Source organism: Arvicanthis niloticus, chromosome 9 (genome assembly GCF_011762505.2).
Source record: "Arvicanthis niloticus isolate mArvNil1 chromosome 9, mArvNil1.pat.X, whole genome shotgun sequence".
NCBI classification, from domain to species: domain Eukaryota; kingdom Metazoa; phylum Chordata; class Mammalia; order Rodentia; family Muridae; genus Arvicanthis; species Arvicanthis niloticus.
In genome coordinates this window covers 66,995,203-67,018,879 of record NC_047666.1, presented here as the reverse complement: position 1 = coordinate 67,018,879, position 23,677 = coordinate 66,995,203, and the positions used below count along the sequence as shown (strand labels likewise).

At 38.9% G+C, this 23,677-nt stretch overlaps 3 protein-coding genes across 5 annotated transcripts in view; 1 reads left to right on the top strand and 2 right to left on the bottom strand.

Moving 5' to 3' along the window:
• LOC117714819 (killer cell lectin-like receptor subfamily B member 1F) overlaps window positions 1–23,677 on the bottom strand; it is a 525,987-nt gene that overhangs the window by 264,957 nt on the left and 237,353 nt on the right. The window lies entirely within an intron of this gene.
• The window catches only part of LOC117714807 (C-type lectin domain family 2 member E-like), a 145,796-nt gene that overhangs the window by 54,978 nt on the left and 67,141 nt on the right, over window positions 1–23,677 (bottom strand). The gene's annotated exons all lie outside the window — the stretch shown is intronic.
• Window positions 1–23,677, top strand: part of LOC117714931 (C-type lectin domain family 2 member D11-like) — a 43,756-nt gene that overhangs the window by 1,572 nt on the left and 18,507 nt on the right. Inside the window, exons 2-5 of one of the 2 annotated variants that reach the window (XM_076940631.1) lie at window positions 3,898–3,975; window positions 9,081–9,210; window positions 14,081–14,179; window positions 14,817–14,885. In XM_076940631.1, the coding sequence (XP_076796746.1) occupies window positions 9,126–9,210; window positions 14,081–14,179; window positions 14,817–14,885 (253 nt within the window). In that variant the 5' untranslated portion in view covers window positions 3,898–3,975; window positions 9,081–9,125. Of the gene's footprint in view, window positions 1–97; window positions 3,976–9,080; window positions 9,211–14,080; window positions 14,180–14,816; window positions 14,886–23,677 lie in introns of those variants that run through there. The other variant, XM_076940630.1, reaches the window with a different exon arrangement.

The following is a 23,677-nucleotide window of genomic DNA, read 5'->3' as shown; positions in this document are numbered from 1 at the left end:
CATTGATCAGAACAATTCACAACTGAAAGCTTAGAAACAACATATTCAGGAACTTGCTATTTAGTATTTTCAGACCATGGCTGAAGATATTAACTGAAACCGTGTGTCAAAGAGGGCTCTGTGCCTTCCCAATCATATGATTCTTCATTGTCCTCACTTCCCTTAAGCTGCATCCTCCTCCTTAAGATTCCTCTTTGGAGTTTTTCTCTCCTTGTTCTCTGACTTGGACAGTTCCCTAAGGTGGACATATGTCTTCTGCATCTCTGTCTAGAGATTGCTGGATGTCATCTTCCCAGTGATGCTGATCCTAGCCTTCTGTGCACACCACAGCCTGTGTGTTCCTTCACTGTGTCTTACTGCTGGAACCGAAGTTCCCAGAGAACAAGAACTTCCAGTGTGTTTTCTCTAGAGCCCTTCCCACAATGCCTGGCTCACAGTGGTCAGTAGTATAACTGACAGTGTGAATGTGGACAGAATGCCACAGAATTTGGAGGATAAGTCACTTACCCGGACAAAGCAACAGAAAGAGCAGCTACAGCTACAGGGAGGTCTATGACCACTACATAGCAGCAGTGAAGCTTAACATGAGACTCAGGGGAGACAAGTCTGAGACATTTTCCTTAGAACGTTTTACCTGAAAATATAATGAGAACATCAATCTCAAAAACATTTTAGAGAAAAAGATAAATTTATCCCAGAATTATACAAAGATTTCTCTAGTGCTCCCCTAATGCAAACCCCCTTTACTGAAGGCCCTCATCCATAATGATATTATTGGCTCACAGAAGCACAGAGGAAATGGAAACAGAATTTTATGTAATGGAGTCTTCCTTGAAATAGAGACATTGAAAGAACCAGAAATAGAAAGAGTGAGGATCACACTTGAGAAGAATCAATAACTACAACAAAGTTATAGTTATCTATAGACTCAGTTTCATAGGAATAGACTTGGTTAAGACTGAAGGGGTCATAATGTTCATGAAAGGAGGGACCATAGTGACAATGAAAAAAAATCCCATATCACTATGTGACATGTGGTGTCACATACCACCATTATCCAACATTGGAGACAGAGGCAGGGCTCAAGGCCATTTTTAGCTAAATATTGAGTTTGAAACATCAATGGTCTATATTATACCATGTTTTATCTATTCACACATCTATATATCTATCTATGTGTCTGTCTTTGTATCTACCTATTATCTATCATCTCTATAGATCATCTATATATTTATCTATTATCTAACTGTAATGAACTACCTAAATGTCATTCAACCTATAACAAAATAAGAAAAGAAAAATGAGCATTTCAGTAATATCAGCAAAGGCATGTGCAAAATTGAACATAAACTGACAGCAAGAGCTTTTAACATATTAGGAATGAAAAGGGTTCCTTCCTGTCTGGGCCCGAGCACTGAGCAGATCCCGGCTTGCAGCTCTGCACCCAATCTCACAAAACCCAGAGGAAGCAGGCCTCCCAGGAGTTCTAACCCAGACAGTATCTTAGGTTAGGAGACAGCAACACCCACCCCAAACAGGGAGTAACTGGGACCCACTGGGGCCCAGAAATTCACTTCTGGCCCAGAGTACTGGTTCCTTCCTGTCTGTTCCTGAGCACTGAGCAGATCATGGGCCCCAGCTCTAACCCCAGTAGTAGCACTCACCCCACACAGTTCTGATACAACCAAGATAATAGGAAAGACAGGCTCCAGTCAGAGACAGGGCTGGTAGCACTAAGGAGATCCAGATGGCAAAAGACAAGCCCAAGAATGTAAGCATCAGCAACTCAGGGTACTTGGCATCATTAGAACCTAGTTCTCCCACACAAGAAAGTCCTGAATTCCCCATATCACCAAGAAAGCAGACTCATATTTAAAATCACTTCTAGTGATGATGATAGAGGACTTTAATAAGAACATAAATAACAATCTCAAAGAATTTGAGAACACAGGTAAACAAGTAGAAGCCCTTAAAGAGGAAACATAAAAATCCCTTAAAGAATTACAATAGAACACAACAAAACAGGTGAATGAATTGAACAAAACCATCCAGGACATAAAAATGGAAGTAGAAACAATAAGGAAATCACAAAGGGAGACTAAATCTCAAGATAGAAAGCCTAGGAAAGAAATCAGGAGTCAATGATGCAAGTATCACCAACAGTATACAAGAGATAGAAGAAAAAATATCAGGTGCAGAGGATATCATAGAAAATATTGACACAACTGTCAAAGAAAACACAAAATGCAAAAAGTGCTTAACACAAAACATCCAGGAAACCCAGGACACAATGAGAAAAGCAAACCTAAGTATAATAGGTGTAGCTGAGAGTGAAGATTCCCAACTTAAAGGACCAATAAATATCTCCAACAAAATTATAGAAGAAAACTTCCCTAACCTAAAGAATGAGATGCCCATAAACATACAAGAAGCCTACAGAATGCCAAACAGACTAGACCAGAAGAGAAATACCTCCTCTCATATAATAATAAAAACACCAATTGCACAAAACAAAGAAAGATATTAAATGCAGTAAGGGAGAAAGGCCAAGTAACATATAAAGACATACCTATCGGAATTACACCAGACTTCTCACCAGATACTATAAAAGTGAGAAGATCCTGGACAGATGTCATACAGACCCTAAGAGAACACAAATGCCAGCTCAGGCTACTATACCAAGCAAAACTCTCAATTACTATAGATGGATAAACCAAGATATTCCATGACAAAACCAAATTTACACAATATCTTTCCACAAACCCTGCATTTCAAAGGATAATAGTAAAAAAGCTCCAATACAAGGAGGGAAATTATACCCTAGAAAGAGCAAGAAAGTAATCCTCTTCCAAGAAATCCAAAAGAAGATAGCCACACAAAGATAGTTCCACTGCTAATAACAAAAATATCCGGAAGCAACAATCAATGTGCCTTAATATCTCTTAACATCAATGGACTCAATTCCCCAATAAAAAGACATAGGCTAACAGACTGGATATGTAAACAGGACCCAGCATTTTGCTGCATACAGAAAACCCACCTCGGTGACAAAGACTGACACTACCTTAGAGTAAAAGGCTGGAAAACAATTTTCAAGCAAATGGTCCTAAGAAACAAGCTGGAGTAGACATTCTAAAACCTCCAGCCCGAGAACACAATGGGAAGGACTCATGGCTCCACCAGTATAGTAAGTTGAGGGTGGCATTGTCAGTCATCAGTGGAAGTGGATGGCCTTGGTGCCTGAAAGGTTGGATTCCCTAGTGTTGTGGAATTTGAGAGTAGGGAGGCAGAAATAGGAGGATGGTGGGAGCATACCCTTATAGAAACTCCCAGAATTATATGGATTAGACATGACAGAGGCAGGCCACCAGAAGACTAGATTCCAGAATTCAAACAAAAAATGTTCTTGATACTAAACTTGTTTTGAGAATTGTATATTTCAGAATACACAGCCTTGGTCTATCTACTCATCAAGTAAGCTGAGCAGACCTGCTCGAACCTCTGATGTCCTGGAACTTCAGCTGGATGCAGTGAAGACACAGACTTCAGAGGCTTATCTATCTACTCTTCCCCCTGCCCCTCTTCTAATATCTCAATGCCCATAGCTTGAAAAGTTAATGAAGAGTTGATGCTCCTATTTTCTGGGCTTGGGGACTGAGGTGGTTAATATTGGGCTGTCTTTCTAATGCAAAGTAGTGGTTTTGTTGGAACAGGGAGGTATAGCTAGGATTTACTGCATAGCCATAACCTATTGGTGGAAATTTGTATAATTGTTATTAAGCTGAAGTTATAATTTCTTAAATGGTACAGAAATACTTTGATTTCAAATTTAAGGTTTTCATTTGTTCACTGAATTGATGTTACAAACATTTCTGTATTAATGTTCATTTTGATTAGAGACCTGTCTGCTCCTGATTGCTTGCTGTCTTGGATTCTAAGAAGAAACTGAGCATCTTTGGAGTTACTCCAGTTGTGGTGAGACAGCCACTAGGCAAGAATTGCCTTTTTTTATGTGCAGACAAATCACTGTCTAGAAAAGGACACACTTGCAGAATAGGCAACTGATTATATCTGCCAAGACAGAGGAATCAGCCCTTAATAATTCTGCACTGTGTGAGGATTCAAGTGTTGATTTCTGTCTCCCTGTATCTTGGTGCAGTCCTTATTCAAAGAATCTCCTGTCTCAATCTTGTGTAAACACCAGCTCCCCAATTGTTCCCTGATGTGACTGAGGGGAGAGAGAATAGGGTGGGACTTCTTGCCAGCCAGGGAAGGGAGCAGGAGAGAATTCATGAGAGAATATTAGAAAAAATCTGGAGCAGAGAAGCCATAAAATCTTGAAGATTTTGGCTGGAGGTAGCCAGATTAGCATAGAACAGTAAAATAGACTAATAACTGCTGAGTTACTGTGCCCTTAAAGCTTGATAAATAAATAAAATAGTTCAGTCTTTTTGAGAACTATTTGAGAGCTAGCTGGGTCAGAGAAAACTGTATCATGCTCATTTTAAAATGCCAGTAGCACAACCCTCCAACACTAGTTAGAGAAAAAAAGGCTGGGGGGGGGGGAGGGGGAGGAGGGTGGTCTCTTGAAATATTTAGTGAGAAATTACAGACAGACATTGTCAATGAACTAAATGCTTTTTGAGATCAGGAGTAAGGTTTTTTTTCTATTACCTGGTCTTTCTCAGCTGTTCTCATACTTTCCCTGTGTGGCCTTGAGCTTCCAGGTCCCTCACTTCCTTTCCAGTTGTCAAGAAGCTTCCTTGGTTATACCTCTTAAACCTAGAATCCTTAGTCCAATGGTATCCCTTGCCACAACATGCACAAACCCTAGGAAGCCAAAAGCATTCTTTTTAAAATCCCATTCTTGTAAGAGATGGCTTGTACACTTTTCTGGTAGAAGGAACCATATTTCTCACAGTTAATGCACTGGACATTTTGATATCTGAGGCTTTTAGCAGCATGGCCACAATTGTTTTGGAAATGACTGAATTTTCCTCAATTGAAACACTGGGCATTTTGATACTGGAGACACTTAGCAATAGCTTGTCCTATGATACTAGCATGATACACTCGAGAACCAATATCAAGAACCTTATCCACTTGTCCACTGGCACTGCTTTTGCCTTTAATGGTCTAATATCTCTTTTACATTTGGTATTCACTTTCTCAAACCCAAGGGTCTCTATTAACACCTGTCTTGCATCAAGGTATAGTATGCCTTTTATTCACAGCTGAAACCTGACTTTTTAAGAAATGTATGAAGTCTTCTTTCCCCAGAAGACTGTACAATCCCCATAAATAATGTGGACCTTTTCCCAGGCTCTTCAACTTTATCTCAAGCTCTTAAAGCCACTAAGCAACATTGTTCTATAACAGCGTCTTCAAATCAAATATTTTTTTTGTAAATCAGAATCACTCTTCACCAAGCAAATGATCTTTGACAATGTTCATTCTACTTGCTGTTTCACTGTTCAGTGTTCAGCGCTTCCTCCCTCCACCATGACAAACTTTCTAACTGCTGACTGGCCTCTAGCACAGCTGTTACCAGACCCTTCCAATCTTCTATTTTGCATAGTCCGGTTACTTAATACATCTTTTACACAGGGTAAATGCATTCCACTGGAAATCATAGCCTCTTTAAAACACCTCAGATCTATCATTTCTATAGGACAGTATAGTATCGCATCATAATCATGATCCACCCCATTAGCAACCGTGTGCTGTTCAGTTACAGGGAAACCAATGATCCCTGCCTTGTGGCAGGGTTTGCTTTCTTCTTTCAGGAAGCTCTCCCTGTACACTTGTTCAGTCACAGGGTCTGAGCACTTATTTTCCCTTTTCCAGCTCTACTGGATTCCCAAGTGCTTCCACCTCTACTCACATTTTTTCTAGTTGTACAGCCAATTCTGCAACACTTTCAAAAATAAGAGAACAGAGAGACCTTTTCGGTTTTTCCCATTTATTCTATTTTCATTGTTGTTGTTTCTCAGTTTCCTTCATTTCCACCAGCAATTTTTATACTGCTCAGCCATTCACACAATGTTTTAAGCGAGAGACGTTGAAAAGAAAAAAACCAGAAAATTCCTTCTGGAAACAAAGTGCAGGTGTTGGGGGATCTACTGTAGCTGTGATAAGCCTTTTGCTGACATCTTGAAGTGGAATATTCATCTCTGTGTCTCCTGCCATTTCCCTACATCATCAGAATCAGATTTCCCATTCTGCCTACCTGATTCTGGGTGCTGCTTATAACCCAACGTTTTCACTATTTATTTGGTTCTTTTTCCTACTTTCCTACACCACTCCCATCCCTTCTACCCCTTCAATAGTAGATACTGGAGAAAGAAGGCTAGAGGGGAAAGGGGGCATAGATATTGTTAGACTACTTCCTGCTGATTGGGGGAATTCAGTTCCTTGGGACAAATTTGAACTTTGTCATCAGGATATCTCCAACCAACAATTCAGCAAATAGCAGTGAACAACAGACAGCAGCAGCAGGGGGAACAGCAGCACCCCAGCCTCTGACTCTCATGACTTTAGCATTTTATACTTTCTCAAAAATCCCCATAATCCCAAACATAAACTATCTTCATTGGCAAAATCACACTCCTGCTAGAGCACTAGGCATACCATAGTCAGCCTCTGTGGACAATCTGAAGCAGCCCTATATTCACACCTGGGATTAAAGTAATAATATATTCACATAAGATTTTTCTGTTTAAAAAGAAAAACAAAATTATCACTACACAGGTACTGCCAAGTCCACACCTGGGCAAGGACACAGAGTTAAGTCATGCCCTTTTATTAATGCTTCTGAGAAAGCCTTGGGTAGGTCTGTCTCTCAACAGTGTGGGAGGGTTCTGTCTAGATCCCATGCGGGATGAAGTGTGGGAGCAGCCTCAGTTGCCTACTCTGTTCTCTAATATATCTCCTTGGTTTTAAGTGGACTGGGGTACAACCTCCTGGGTAGTGTCCAAACTTCCCACAGAGCTGCTCTGGTGTGTGTTCCAATGCCTCAAGCAATGCCTCTGTGGAGCAAGGCGCTCTTGTAGCTTCCTGGTGAGCCATTCTGCTCATGGAACCTACTGCTTTGCACTTCGAGCCAGAAGCATATGATCTTAACTCATGACTGTGATTTTCTGGCTCATATTCTCACCTTCTTGTATAAAATTCTTGTATAAAATTCTTGTATTCATTTATCATGGTCCTTTTCACATTTAAGAATATTATTACTTATTATTACTCTCTTTTTTTTTTTACATCCTAACTTCCATTAATAATCTAGAAGGGTTTGATACAAAAAGAGGTTTCAAGTTAAAAACTTGTGTTTATTTCTTCTTGAGACACTTTGCCATACTCTAAAATACTGGATAATTTACAATCACTCACCATTTGACTTTGATTTAATATCTTCTTATTTGTATGTAACCTCACATTTCAATCTTTCTCCCATGCTCTGTGTCTCTGCCTGTGCTTCATTCTCTCTCTCTCTCTCTCTCTCTCTCTCTCTCTCTCTCTCTCTCTCTCTCCATATGTTTTATTGCCACAAGGTCCAGATAATTCTGAATTCTTATTATATATATATATATATATATATATATATATATGCACATATACACTATATATATGTATATATATATACACTATATATATATATACATACATACATACATACATTTCTGACAATCAGGTAATCAAAGGACATCATTAGCGCATTAGCACAGCTAAGTTCTCCAGGAGTGCATTGACAAGATCATTTTCTTTTTATCTGTGTAACAATGGCTACATTACTGTGCAGTAGCTGGTGATACAACTGATATTCTGTAACCAGCATGTGCTCAGTTTGCCTCACACGCACATGGACAAATGATGCTTATCTGTGGTTGTTTTTGTTCCAGTTAGTCTGGACTTTGTAGCACAGAGGTGTTTGTAAGCATCTACACCAGAACCCATATTACTTCAGTCTCCTATGCTGAGCAGAGCTATTCTGAACTCCTAGTGGCCACAGATGACTTCAGAACTTACACTTTGGGAGAATCTTGCACACTTGCTCAAATTTTTGGTTTAGATGAAGCATAAGGCAGAGCCCTGTGCCTGGTATTGAGCAAAATGACTGTCATCAAACAGTGACACTTGAGGACATTTCACTGAGACTTAAATGAGCTATGAGACACACACATACAGGCTCCTCTCATGATTTATTCATCATGGTCATCGGAAATGAGTGTGAGCTCCATGTTGTCTGTACACCCCCAGTCTCCTAGAACCCACAGCCAGCAGATTGCTGCCATTACCAGGTAATTGTGAACACCTGGTTTAATTCCACTCTGCCCCCAGAAATTGTCTTTAAGGAAATCTTTGGTTTTCTTCTTTATTTTCACTTGTGATATGAGTGTGTCCGACTTGGGGGTGTTTGTAGTCGTTGCTCTAAGGCTCTAGGCCTGAAAATCCTTGGAGGAGTTAGTACACCCAGTCACTCAATCCTTCACACTTCGTAGCTCTGAGATATGAAATCCTTAACTCAGGTGAACATTCCACATCTGTGTGGACCTTCAGGACAATGCTGAGATGCACATGTGGCTCCCTCCTCATTGCTTTTCCTGTTGTCTGTCATGATTTTTCTGTTTGTTTTGTTTTTAAACCACTTTCATGTTATTTCCACATATCACAGCTTCTTTTGTGGCTTGGATGTTTCAGGAGGATTTTAGAGCTTCCATTCTTACAAAATGGCACCAGGGACTTTCTCATAGTTTAATTTTCACAACATGGCACAGAATGATTCTAGAAGTGTGGTGGGACAGGATCCTCAAAATTTAGTTCAAGATTGAGTGCTTTGTTTACCCTGGGCCTTAAAAGAGTGACTCAAGGTGAATGGTTAAAGAAGAAAAAATAAAACCATCCAGAGTAGATCACGTGTTACATCCTCTGTTTCAAAGATAAAGTTATTTAAATTGTGTGGGCATAATGGAAACCAAGTGCAATAACTACAGAGAAACCCTCAGCTGCAAGTGTGGGTGGGTTGTGGCCACAGACAACAGAGTATCTACAGCAGACTTCCTTTCATTAATTTTGCTTCTCAGAACTTAGAATTTGTTACTGTTCATAGTTCCCATTTTCTGTCTACAATGGACACATCAAGAGTCTACAGCAATGTGAAGACATTTAGGTCTCCAGCGTATAAGCAAGCATCATCTCCATCTCTCCCCCCAGGTAAGTGGCTTTATTTATTCTTTGGAATTCGCATACATTCTAGATATAAGCCTCCTTGTTGTTGGGTTTTATTTATTTATTTATTTTTTTACAGTTGTAAGCAATTCCTTTGGGATGGTGAGATGACTCATTAGGTAAAAGTACTTGCTGCACAAACCTGACAACTGGAATAAAAGTAGGGGCGGGCGGCTCATGGAAATGGAAGTAAGAACACTGACAATTCCCACTGTTTTTGCTGGAAAGAGAATCACTTCCTGAAGTTGTTCTCTGATCTCTACACCTACTGTGGTATGCACAACCTGCAGTCAAACAGATGCAGACAACAATACACACACACACACACACCTAAATTCCATACTTGAAATTACACACAGACACACACCTACAGTCACAAAACACACTTATACACACACACACACTTGCAGCCACACACACACACAGTACTCTGTCATACACGGACACACATCTGTACTATGAAACACACACACTCTGTCCATGTCTCTGTCTCTCTCTGTTTGTCTTTCTGTCGGTCTCTGTATGTCTGTCTCTGACTCTCTCTCACACAGACACACTAATTAATTAGAAAACTTTTGCTTTTTAGCAGTGGTTCTGTTGGTGTTGATGGTGTAGGACAGCTTGCCTGCAGGTATCTACAGCTTCAGAGAGATAAAGCTTACATATTGCTTTGTATTCAAGTAATATTTATGAAACTTGAAAAGGGCTTCTTCCATTCAGCCTTTGTTAAAAGAATCCAGAAGAAATAAAGATTTGAAAATATGAGCAGCAGAATGTTATTAGAGACACTGCAAACTTGCTGTAATAGTTTGTTCATTCTATATCCTGGTAGAAGCACAGAAGGAGAAACATGAACAGTGACCTGCTTTTTGACCAAACGAAAAAATGTTTTCTTTGATGATAGAATGGATAGAATATCTACAAATCTCATTCATTTGTTCATTCATTCACTCATTCAGATATAACCACCCCACTTTGTTTTAGTATTTTTCAAAAGGATAAGATCCAGGTTTAAACAAATGTCAACATCTTTTCCTTATAGAATTTCTAGGAATGTGTATATGTGCAATCATTAAACACTTGCATCAGAGATTGTGTGATGTTGAATAACAGCAAGGAAAGCATTGAAATGAAATGATGTTTGACATTAGAAACAGCAGCAGACAGAGTCATCCAGGCAGGCCTTCTGAGAGATGATGCTGGGGTCCTGCTGTGAAACGTCCAGGGGGTGAAGAAAAAGTATTTGAGAGATGAGTCTTCTAGGAAGCTGGACCTGCAAATTCAAAGGGAAAACATGCCTGTGGTGTTGTAGGGGAACACACATGCCCAGTGTATTGTGGAGATCAAGTCAGGAGGAATGGTGACAGGTGGAAAGGGATTTGGAAAACATTCCATAGGTTCAAAACAGCTTGAGGGGTAAACCATTGAAATACCTGGACAATGCAGATGACTTACCATTCTGTGGATACCCAAAATGCCTGAAGTAGTTACTTCCATATGACTAAAGCTCACATGGCCTCTTCAGTGATCAATGGCTGTTCCCTTCAGTCTAATCTCTTCCAGAACAGCTCATACAGAGCAGGATGCCTATGCAGTTCCTTATATCTTAGCGTGAAGGAATAGTGGCTTCTAAAATCACCCAAATAAGCTGTTACTTTCAGTTTTACAGAAAAAGCATCACTTGCGAAGGGGGAGACAATGAGGAAGCATTACTGTGTATTTAATGGGGCTTTGTAGTAGACACCATGTTTTTAAATTTATAAGAATTGTTTCATAGATCCTAAAAGTTTATGAAGCAGATATTTTCCAGTCATTTTATAGGTGAAGAAATTTATGATTTATGGAGGTTAAACATATTGTCCCCAATATTGTATTATACCACATTATATTACATTATATTGTGATAGTTTTGAAATATAAAGTTTCTGAATACTAGGCTTTAGTAAAAGGCATTAAAATGGTGACATATGAGGATAATAGTATTTTACAAAACACTTAGAATTTCAAGGGTGGAAAGAGTGAGAAAAGAGAGAAACGTAAAATAATGCACATACATAAAATGAGAAATATGTGTTTATTAACTGGGCTTAGTCATTCTGTGTCACATCAGTGTTCAGAAGAATTTCAAGGCTAATATAAATAAATTGTTCTTATATTCAGTGTGTCTTTGAGGCCTTGGAGGTTTGGGTGTGAGTGTGTATCCACTTTTGCCTCCTTGTCCAACAACACAGCATGTCTTACAGATCAGGAATCACAGTCCATGATTCTATTTCTTAAAACCAATGCACCATTTTCTTCCATGACAGTTTTATGTCACCTCAGACCACACAGCATTGTTCACTGTTCACAAAAGACTGTGTGAAGAACTGCCACATATAAGATTATAACTTCTATAAAATATGGTATTTGCATAAGGCATATACATATCTCTGTGTGCTTTAGATAATCTCCAGATTAACCACAGAGTTTATGATGATCTCGGTGCCATACAAATAGATGTTATAAGTATTTCTCTAGAGAATATGATGGGGAAATCTATATGTGTTTAATAGTTGCAATTTTATATACATGAAAAATTTTAGTCAGCAATGAACTGGGTCTTCAGATATGGAGGGACCATGAGGCTGAGGGAAGCTGTCTCTTATCTCTTAGGAGTATTTCTATTCTCTTTGCTTCACTTGATTTCTGGTGGTTTTTCCTCAAGAACATTTTAACATAATTTAGCTTTCTTAATGATTATTTGTCAGCATCCTAAAACTGGTCTACAGACTTGTAGTGTTTGCATTCTCAATTATACAATTCAGGCACAAAAGATAATGACAGAAAAAAGAGTGAAAATGGATACACAGACAATTTTGGACCATACTATGAAAATTAAAGAATATTTTAAAGCATATCTGACTTAATATTTTAACATGTAATTCAAAGCATGCTATCATTTATAAAAAAATACATACAAACAACAGGAAACCAACATTACCATGAATAATCTACATTTGTAAAAATTAAAAAACCATAGCTACGTATGGTGGGATACAGCTGTGAGTCTAGTATTTAGGAAGAGCAGACAAAGAGACCAAAAGTTCAAGGGTATCCTTAATCCTTAATTAGTTAAGAGTAAGTTTGGGTCTAGCCTACGCTACTGGAAAAGCAATCTCAGAAACAGAACAAAGCAAAACAAAAAGCAGCAAGAAATCTTTGCCTAAAATGGTGCAGTGCTTGGTTCTAATGAATAAGTCTAGAAGCCATTCATAAAATGGTAAGACATGGAACTGTTAGAAATTAAATGAGAACAAAAGAGGTTTTTAATTAAATTAGACATGGAAGAGCCAGCTAATGTTTCTCATTATCTAATTATCATATCATTATTTATAAACAAAACTACCATTGTTTCCCCATATGAAACTCATATTTTTTAATTGTTTAAAAGAAAGTTAAGTAGAGAAAGATATGATACTTGATGACCACATTTCAAATATCAGTACATTTTGCTGTTTAATAAGCATAAACCATCCATTGTTGATAGAATTACCAAAGAAGGCAAATATCAAACAAAGTGTTTAGGTGGTGCAGTGTGGTAGATATAGTGTATGCCATGTTATGTAGGAGACATAGAGGGTCTTGTGCTCACAGATAAGCACAAGATGAAACAGGAATGTTAAACACAAAGAGTTGTTCCTTTAAAGAAAAGATGTGTAATCTGAGATTATACATGATTAACATTCTGGTAACTCTTACAATATCTATTTGGCTGAGATTCCACTGAATCATCTCCCAGACAAGTATAGTAAACTTACTATACGTTGAGCTCAAGCTATAAAACTTATCTTTATGGAAGATATAACATATAATTACAAAGAAGCCAAGTCTTAAGTTCTATTGTGTACAATGGATTGGGTTAGTTTTCAACAGAGAATTTTTTACCAAATTGTTGTACTTCAAAATGCCTAAAAGACACCATTTGAGGTCAGACTCCAACACCTGCTTTGAACCTTTTTGAACCAACACCTGCTGCTTAGTCATGCTGAACCTAACTACCTGTTACCTCTGGCAGATCATACAGCACTGGCTGTGGTGATCACAGAACTCTCACAATGTTACATCATCGTACTTCCATAACTTCTATAGACACAGTATATGTCATGTTATACCACAGTGCTCCTTATTTGCCATTTTAGTGTCTGTAGCTTTTATTACTTGCATTCAACAGTGAGTTTAAATGACTAACTATAAAACTGTAGTGATAAGTAATTCAATGTTTTAAGCTGGGCACTGCCCTGAGAAGCAGTGATGAGATACCATGGCTTCTAGCTTAAGACGTGACTCATTAATCGCCAGTGCTGTGTCCCAGGAACACTCACTCAGTCAGTGATGGACCCACATTACAAAAGTAGATACTGACAGCCCACTTATGCCAAAGAGAAGCAATAATTCATTCCTTTAAATAAAAGGTGAGAATACAAGGTACTCCATTTAATTGAAAAAATTGTTTATATTGAAATACATCAAATTGTGAAAGTTATAACTACCAGATATATCATGGGCTAAATTAAACAGAAAACTCTCTGTCTGTCTGTTTGTCTATCTGTCTGTCTGTCTGTCTGTCTGTCTCTCTCTCTCTCTCTCTCTCTCTCTCTCTCTCTCTCTCTCTCCCTCTGTGTGTGTGTGTGTGTGTGTGTGTGTGTGTGTGTGTAAAATAAAGTGTAGCACTGACTCCAGGCTCAGTCAGTCTACTAGGAGTGCTGGAAACAGTCCTTGTAGTTAAGAGAGATCTTATGGTAGTTATGAACCCCTCTAATCTTTATCTCAGAAGTTCTCAATTGGACTTAACAAGTGTACTCTTTGCACTTTTTAGATGCATGTCAGTGCCCACACTGGCATCATTTGGCTCTGAAATTTGGCTGTGCTGGGCTAATCCTTCTTCTCTTGAGCCTGATTGGACTCAGTGTCTTAGGTAAGTGAGGCAAGAGCTTTTGATTCATAATTTTCCCAGAGAAACATTAGTCCTCTTTATAGCACTTGGTTGCCTTAAGCCTAGGCTAAGGTCAGTGTCATGTAATGTTACAGGACAAGCTCCTGAGCTTTCTGCTAAAACTTCACATTTCTTCAATGCTTCTTAACTTTTCATGAAACTATTACTGGATATAGCAAATGTATCTTGAACTATAAAATATAAAAGTCACATTGTTACAGAAAGATGACCATAATAAAGAAACCCAAAAGTCCCCATGTTAGTGTCTGCTTCTGACATGCCTGCTAAATCTTGTCTTGGGGTGGTTGCGATTGCAGACAAGCAAGATCAGGAGTGACTGTGAACAACTGATTCAACCATGCCCACAGGTTGACTTGTCAAGCAGGACCATTTGCAACCTCAGAGCCTTGTGAATCCACATGGTCTGTGCTTTACTCATTCATATATCCTGTCTTGGAATTGTCCCTTAATTCAGTTTGCTGACATTTTATCCTCAGTCCAGAAGTTCAGAGTTGTTGAAATAACTCCAATGTCTGAAGTGAGAATGTGAGAAATAGAATATCCTTTCTACTATTCACCTCACCATTTCATCCCGTCGTGTGTTTTTCTTGTTTGCTAGTGAGATTCCTGGTGCAAAAACCACCAATATGCAGTGTGGCTGCTCAAGAGAACAGGACTGGACTAACAGGTAATTGTGTGGCTTAAATTTCCTGAGAATAAGAGGTAACAGAAAATGTGAGTTATCTCAGTCAAAGTTCACAACAGCCCTCCATGAAGACACTATATTACCATGGTTTTGTCTGAGAATATAGGCATAATGTTAAGAGCTCATGGAGAGTCACACAGTTTGTAAACATTGGTGCTGGGAGCTGTACAGAAGCTGTGTGACCTTAACATCCATGAGAGTTGGCCCTGCTGCCTGCTGGTGCTGGAGCACAGGAGCACTCATAGGCAGGTGTCAAGTTAAAAATGGAATATTTGATCAATTTAATGAATGTGTTGAACAGCTTACTTTGTTTGAAGTTAATTAATAGAAACAAAATATAAAATGAATCCCTTGTCATTAATTATGATTCCCTGACATATGACAGCATTAGTTTCCCAAATGTTGCAGGAAATATTAAAAAACAAAACAAAACACCAATTTCCCATGCTATACCCAGCTACACTCAACTCAGGCCAGTCAGTTCTTATCTCATGGAGACTCTGACTTAGAGCTCCAAAGTCTCTCCACCCAGCTCATTAAGTTCCCACTGTTGGGTTGCTACCACACCAGCCCCCTGCTTTAAAACCCCTTCAACTGCACATCTGGAAAACCCACGCTTTGCTGCCATACCTTTCTTTCTTGAATCAAGTCAAACTGCAGCTGGAAGGGAAATGCCACACAAACTTAGTTCAGAAACAATGGTAAATCAATCGATGGGCAAAACAACTAGAATCCTAATTTTGTAAGCCATATTAAATCTAAAATTTCTTGTTGGGAATCCTGGCAGAGTCACCAAATAAGCCTGGAGACACTAGTAGCAACATCTTGCCCTATTGCTATCCTATCCAAAAAAGATCCCCCTCATCTTCCTCTCTGGAAGTCCCTACTACTTGCTTAGTGATTGTCTCCTTTATTCATTAGGGGATGGTTCACAAGTCACCTGAGTACATGACTCACTTCTTGTCTGCAGCCCCTCCCAGCACAGCAGAATTAACACCAAAATACAAACAATACTAACACCATCCACAACACTTCTCCATTTCTGTCCACTTAAAAGACTCTTTTATCTCAGATATAAATTGAACACAATTATTACCATTTTGTAATTTATAAAGTGCAGGATAGATCTAACACCCAGTCCATCATTTTTGTCAATAAAATGGAACATTGTCATATATCCTAACTTAAAAGACTTATAATTCTATACCTGACTTTTATTCTGGCTTTAGATTGTATGCCATCTAAAAACCATCCTCTCAAATCTCTTCTCTCAATGTAAATATCCTGGGTTGGCTATTTCAACCACATCAGAAATCTGAGAATGACCAACATTAGCCGTTTTGTCTTTTCCTTTGCCTTACAGAATCTTGGCAATTTTATGAGGTCCCATTTGTCAATATTTAATCTTAGAGCATAAGCCATTGGTGTTCTGTTCAGGAACTTTTCCCCTGTGCCTAGGTATTCAAGGGTCTTCCCAACCTTCTCTTTTATTAGTATCAGTGTATCTGGTTTTATATGAAGGTTCTTTATCCACTTGGACGTGAGATTTGTACAAGAGGATAAGGATGAATTGATTTGCATTCTTCTACATGCTGACCTCCAGTTGAGCCAGCATCATTTTTTAAAAATGCTGACATTTTTCCACTGGGTGGTTTTAGCTCCTTTGTCAAACAGCAAGTGACCATAGATGTGTGGGTTCATTTCTGGATCTTCAATTCTATTCCATTGATCTTCCTGCCTGTCCCTGTACCAATACCATGAAGTTTTTATCACTATTGCTCTGTAGTACTGTTTGAGGTCAGGGATGGTGATTCCCCCAGAAGTTCTTTTATTGTTGAGAATAGTTCTTGCTATCCTGGAATTTTTGTTATTCTAAATGAATTTGCAAATTGCTCTTTCTATCTCTATGAAGAATTGATTTAGAATTTTGATGGGGACTGCATTGAATCTGTAGATTGCTTTTGGCAAGATGGCCATTTTTACTAAATTAATCCTGCCAATCCATGAGCATGGGAGATCTTTCCATCTTCTGAGATCTTATTCAATTTTTTTTTTCAGAGCCTTGAAGTTCTTCTTATACAGATCTATCACTTGCTTGGTTAGATTCACTCCAAGATATTTTTTATTATTTGTGACTATTGTGAACGGTGTCATTTCCCAGTTTCTTTCTCAGCCTGTTTATCTTTTGAGTAGAGGAAGCCTACTGATTTGTTTGAGTTGATTTTATATCCAGCCACTTTGCTGAAGTTGTTTATCAGGTTTAGGAGTTCTCTGGTGGAAGTTTTAGGGTCACTTAAGTATACTATTATATCATCTGCAAATAGTGAAATTTTGACTTCTTCCTTTTCTATTTGTATCTCTTTGATGTCCTTTTGTTGTATAATTGCTCTAGCTAGGACTTCCAGTACTATATTAAATAGGTAGGTGAGCGTGGGCAGCCTTGTCTGGTCCCTGATCTTAGTGGGATTGCTTCAAGTTTCTCTCCATTTAGTTTGATGTTGGCTAGTGGCTTGCTGTATATTGCTTTTACTATGTTTAGATATGGGCCTTGAATTCCTGATCCTTCCAAGGCTTGTAACATGAAGGAATGTTGAATTTTGTCAAATGCTTTCTCAGCATCTAGTGAGATGATCATGTGGCTTTTTTAAATTTGAGTTTGTTTATGTAGTGGATTACATTGATGGATTTCTGAATATTGAACCATCCCTGCATTCCTGGGATAAAGCCTACTTGATCATGATGGATGATTGTTTTGATGTGTTCTTGGATTCAGTTTGCAAAAATTTTATTTAGTATTTTTGCATCAATATTCATAAGAGAGATTGGTCTGTAGTTCTCTTTCTTTGTTTGGTCTTTTTGAGGTTCAGGTATGAGCATAGAATTGGTATTAGGTTTTCCTGGAAGGTCTGATAGAATTCTGCACTAAACCTATCTGGTCCTGGACTTTTTTTTGGTGGGGAGACTTTTAATGAATGCTTCTATTTCTTTAGGGGTTATGGGACTGTTTAGATGGTTTTTCTGTTTCTGATTTAATTTTGGTACCTGGTATCTGTCTAGAAAATTGTCCATTTCATCCAGATTTTCCAATTTTGATGAATATAGGCCCTTGTAGTAGGATCTGATGATTTTTTTTAATTTCCTCAGTTTCTGTTGTTATGTCTCCATTTTCAGTTCTTATTTTATTAATTTGGATCCTGTCTCTGTGCCCTTTGTTTAGTCTGGCTAAGGGTTTATCTATCTTGTTGATTTTCTCAAAGAACCAGCTCCTGGTTTTGTTGATATTTTGTATAGTTCTTTCTGTTTCTACCTGGTTGATTTCAGCCCTGAGTTTGATTATTTCCTGCCATCTACTCCTCTTGGTTATATTTGCTTCTTTTTGTTCTAACGTTTTCAGATGTGCGGTGAAGTTGTTAGTGTATGCTCTCTCCAGTTTCTTTTTGTAGGCACTTAGAGCTATAAGTTTTCTTCTTAATACTGCTTTCATGTAGTTTCACAAGTTTTAGTATGATGTATCCTCATTTTCATAAAATTCTAAAAAGTCTTTAATTTTTTCTTTATTTCTTCCTTGACCAAGTCATCCTTGAGTAGAGCATTGTTCAGTTTCCATGTGTATGTGGGATTTCCATTGTTTTTGTCATTATTAAAGACCAGCCTTAGTCCGTGGTGATCTGATAGGGTGCAAGGAATTATTTCAATCTTTTTGTATCAGTTGAGGCCTGTTTTGTGACCAATTATGTGGTCTATTTTGGAGAAGGTACCATGAAGTGCTGAGAAGAAGGTATATTTTTTTGTTTTAGGATGAAATGTTCAATCGATATCAGTTAAGTCCATTTGGTTCAAAACTTCTGTTAGTTTTATTGTGTCTCTATTTAGTTTCTGTTTCCACGATCTGTCCATTGCTGAGAGTGGGGTGTTGAAATCCCCCACTATTATTGTGTGAGGTGCAATGTATGCTTTGAGCTTTAGTAAAGTTTCTTTTATGTATATGGGTGCCCTTGCATTTGGGGCATAGATGTTGAGAATTGCGAGTTCCTCTTGGTACATTTTTCCTTTGATGAATATGAAGTGTCCTTCTTTATCTTTTTGGATTACTTTTGGTTGAAAAATCGATTTTATTTGATATTAGAATTGCTACTCCAGCTTGTTTCTTGGGACCATTTGCTTGGAAGATTGTTTTCCACCCTTTTACTCTGAGGTAATGTTTGTCTTTGTCACAGAGGTGTATTTCCTGTATGCAGCAAAATTCTGGGTCCTGTTTACATATCCAGTCTGATAGTCTATGTCTTTTTATTGGGGAATTTTGTTTATTGATATTAGGAGATATTAAGGAAAAATGATTCTTGCTTTCTGTTATTTTTGTTACTAGAGGTTGAATTATGTTTGTGTAGCTATCTCCTTTTGGTGTTGCTGGAATGTCCTGTCCAGCAGGGCATTAAGCAGGGGTCCAGGGAGGTCACCTGAAAGAGAAAGTGGGGGAAGCAGGCCGAAGCAAAGAATGGCGATCTGTCTATAGGCTGATCAAATTGCAATTTTTACTTTTTCACACAGGGGTTATATACACAAAAAGGCAGGATGTGGGGGAAGGGGATGACGCAGGAGCATAAGTGTTCACGGGGAGTACAGATATCTTCCAGAACAGGGTATCAGCTGGGTGAAGTTTCAGGGGACAGGTCACTCTGACTCCACCTATAATTCACTTGTCCCTATCTAAGTTGACATTATCCATCAAGGTTACTTACCTACAAGGTTTATAACTGAGACCTGGTAGCTTTCTACCAAAGCTGCTCTTTTACAATAGAGTCTAGCCATTTGTTTTCAAGGTTTTTTCACAGAGACCCAAGACTTTGTGCCAGCAGGCTGGCTTTAAGCCTATGACTGATTCCAGGCCTTCAGAGCACAAGCAGGGATGCCCCTGTAAAGTTGGGACCTCCAGATCCCAGGAGGAAGAAAAGGGGCCCAGGGGAAGAGGAGGGCTTAGGCCAGGTTTTGAAATGGGAGGCACCTAACAACCATCTTGGATGGCTGGAATCCTTGGCATCTGCCATTGGTAGATGGCTAAAATAGGGTAGCTGATAAGATTAGGGCAGGAAATTTCTGTGCCTAGCAATTGTGTGATCTAGCTAGTTTTAAAATAAAACAATAAAGCTTTATTGTATTTGGAAACTCAAGGAGTTGAGCCTAAGATAAAGTCAATGTCATACAATGTTACAGAATAGTATCCATCCCTTGTCTACTTTGGAAACATCACATTTTTTCCATGCAGTGTGGCTGCCTAAGAGAACAGGACTTAACCAGTAGGTCGCTGTGTGGCTTGAATTTCCCGAGAATAATAGTTGACAGAAAACGTGAGCTACCTCAGTCAAACAGTTCACCATGGAGGACTTATAAATGTTGGTGCTGGGAACTTCATTAAAGCTATGTGACCTTAACATCTATGAGCTTAGGCACCTGGCCCTGCTGCCTTAGGCTGCTGGTACACATGATCCCTAATAGGTGCATGCGACCCCTAATAGGCAGTGTGGTGGTTTGAATATGCTTGGCCCAGGGAATGGCACTATTAGTAGGTGTAGCATTGCTGGAATAGGTATGGCCTGTTTGGAGGAAGTATGTTACTGTCAGAGTGGACAATGAGACCCTCCTTCTAATCAACTGAGTGCCAGTCTTCTCCTAGCAGCCTTCAGATGAAGATGTAGAATTCTCATCTCCTCCTGTGCCATGCCTGCCTGAATGCTGCCATGTTCTTGCCTTGATGATAATAGACTGAACCTCTGAACCTGTAAGTCAGCCCCAATTAAATATTGTTTTTATAAGAATTGCCTTGGTTATGGTGTCTGTTCACAGCAGTGATGCTCTAACTATGACAGACAGATATCAAGTTGATTATTTTAATGAATATGTTGAACAATTTAATTTGTCTGAAGTTAATTAATAAAAACTGTAGCCGCCTGCAGCTGCAAGTCAACTGGGTTCACCTGAAAGGGGGGCTGGGAATTGAAGGCGGAAGGAGGGTGAGAAAAGATGAGGCCAAGACAAAGTTCTCTGATCAAGGCCTCAAATTTAATAATTTGCTTTCACATATAAAGGGGAAGCCCCACCCTCCAGAGTCTCTTCTCGGTTCAGCCCAGGGGCTGGGCAAGGAGATAGCAGTCAGGAAGGTGTCAAGGCTAGCTCAGCAGGCAGTCCATTCTTCTTAGCTCAGGTAGCAGGCTCCAAGGCGCCAAGGCTGGTAATGCACTGCCTCTCCTAGGTCCTACAATTGCTTGATCTATTGTGGTAAAAGAAGTGCAGGCCTTCTCAGGCCTGGGGGAAGGGCACAAAAAACAAAACATAAAATAAATCCTTTGTCATTATTTGTGATTCCTTGACATATGACAGCATTACCCATGTTCCCACATGCACTAATGAAGCACCTACTGTGTGTAGTTGATTGTGGTGTAGTAGGAACAGGGCAGGAATAGAACATGTCTTCTTTCTTACTCTAGGAAGATCAGCCACACTAAATCGCTGGAGAGTCTGGCATCCATATCATGATAAACACTTACTTATTTCTCAAACTTCTAGACCTTGTGCTAAAGGGCTAGCTGATTGCTCTATGAGAGGAACCACTTTGCTGCTCATTCAAGATGAAGAAGAATTGGTAAAATTGTTAAATAAAATTGCTCAGTAGAACATATCACTTTTCTTGAAGCTATGTAGATATCTCTGGACTCTAAAACAATGTCTATTCTGAACAAGTGGAGACTTGGATTTTAATCAGATAATTTCTGAATTAGTAACTGGCATAGATCAACTGAGAGAGAGAGAGAGAGAGAGAGATTTCACACTATATAGAGAGATTATACTGGTAAGGAGCTAAGAAGAACTTCAAGCAGGGGTCATAGTGATTTAGTGATTTAGAAGGTTAGTAGAAGAAAGTAAGTCATGAATAAATGTAGTTTAAGTCTCTCCCTTGGTTTTGATTATAAGGATTCAGGAAAAACTTCTCAATGGGAAATGAACAGTTATTTTCTATTGGACTCAATTATATACAAGAGAAAAAGATCTGGAAATGGGTAAATGGCTCTATTTTAAATCCTGACCTGAAAGTTTTAAATAAGCTAATTGGATTATTCAATTCCCATCTATTTTAATAAAAATAAAATTTTGCAATTTTCATTTAATTTATAAATTGTTGAAAGGTTCAGATTCAAGAAGAAAGCTAAGGAATGGAAAAATAAAATGTAGAAACATTTATAGATGCCCTGTTGAGGGAAGTTCATAGTTTCACAAGTATATTGAGCACTAGGGTTACATAAGATTTGTTGTTCATGCTCAGGGGTCTCCATGAAGAATTGAATGGAGGCAAAGACACAGCAGTGAGAGAACCTTGCTACTTCCTGATATGTGACCTCCTCAGCTGGAGACAGGCTGGTCTTGAACTCACCCTTCCTTGTAACCACCCAGAAGATGCTTATGTTAGTGCTTGGCTTTTGGTCTCATTTCCACCCTTAGGAATCTGCAGAAACTCAGGATATGGGACTAGTACTGTGATTAAGCATAGACCCACTAGCCTCTGGGGTGAGAGAGAAAGGAACCTGATCCTGTTCCACATGAGTTGAGGTTCTTTTTGTGTCTGTATCCAATTTTCTAGACCCACTGTGTTCAGTCTGCATGTTGAATCCAGTTACTAAGCAACTACTGTGTGTGTTATTATGTATGCATGTATATGATATCTTTCCTAAACATTAACTGGTTATATCCTATGTATTTAGGGAAATTAATGCTCAACAACATGAAGATGTTTTTCACATGATCATATGACATGTTAGTAGTAGAGGGAGTTTTTGTGCCAGATTCCCAAACCTTCTCCTTTTCATACATCATTAAGGAGGTTCTGGCCATGTCTTAGTTGATGATTCTCCTGGTGGTTGCAATCTTCCTTTATAGTTAGCTTTGAAGGTGCAGTTGGGCTCCTGCAATGTAAAAAATTAAGACAACCAGGGCACTTTCCTAATGACTGTTCATGCCACCATGAATATGCTAATGAGCAGACAATGCAAAAAAGCAGTGGGGGACAACTTCCTTAATGTAAGACAGAAGTTCTCAAGATGAGAAATTAACCATGACATTATAGAGTCGGGACCCTAAGAAACGTTTGTAAATTTCACCATGCAGTGTTCAGTGGACCACCATCTACCTTCAGGCAACCTGCTCCAGTCTTGCTCTGGAGTCTACATTTACTTTGAATTACTTTGTGTTGTTAAACAAATTTTTGCTCAAACTGTCTTGGGTGCATTCCTTCTGTGAGAAGACAGGAATAGAAGAGAAACTGTGAGCTGGTAACAATGACACCATCAGAACCCAAATTAGAGGGGCACATTCCCATAATTTATAATGTGCACATAGCCTTTTGCGATGCTGTTGGTACCAGCCTCCTGATGCTGCTGAGGATGAGGTAAGTCCTTAATGGGCCATGATTCATTATGCAAGGGTGTTAGTTCTGAAATCAAGTATGCCTAAAGATATGTTGGTGGGAATGTTTTCCCATGACACTTACCCCAGTGAAGTAAGTTACCTGTCTCTGTCATTTCCACTCCAGCATTAACTTACTATTGCAGAGAATCCTACTGAGATCATCTCTAGAACTCAAGCTATGGAGGTGAAATTTTACCAGAAAGCCATGTCTCACTAAATCTCAACACGGTAAAAATATCAGGTCTAATTGAGATTGTTACAGGTGTGCACTCCACCTGGCAGATCTGAGTCAGTGTGTATTGATCTAATATGACTGGAAG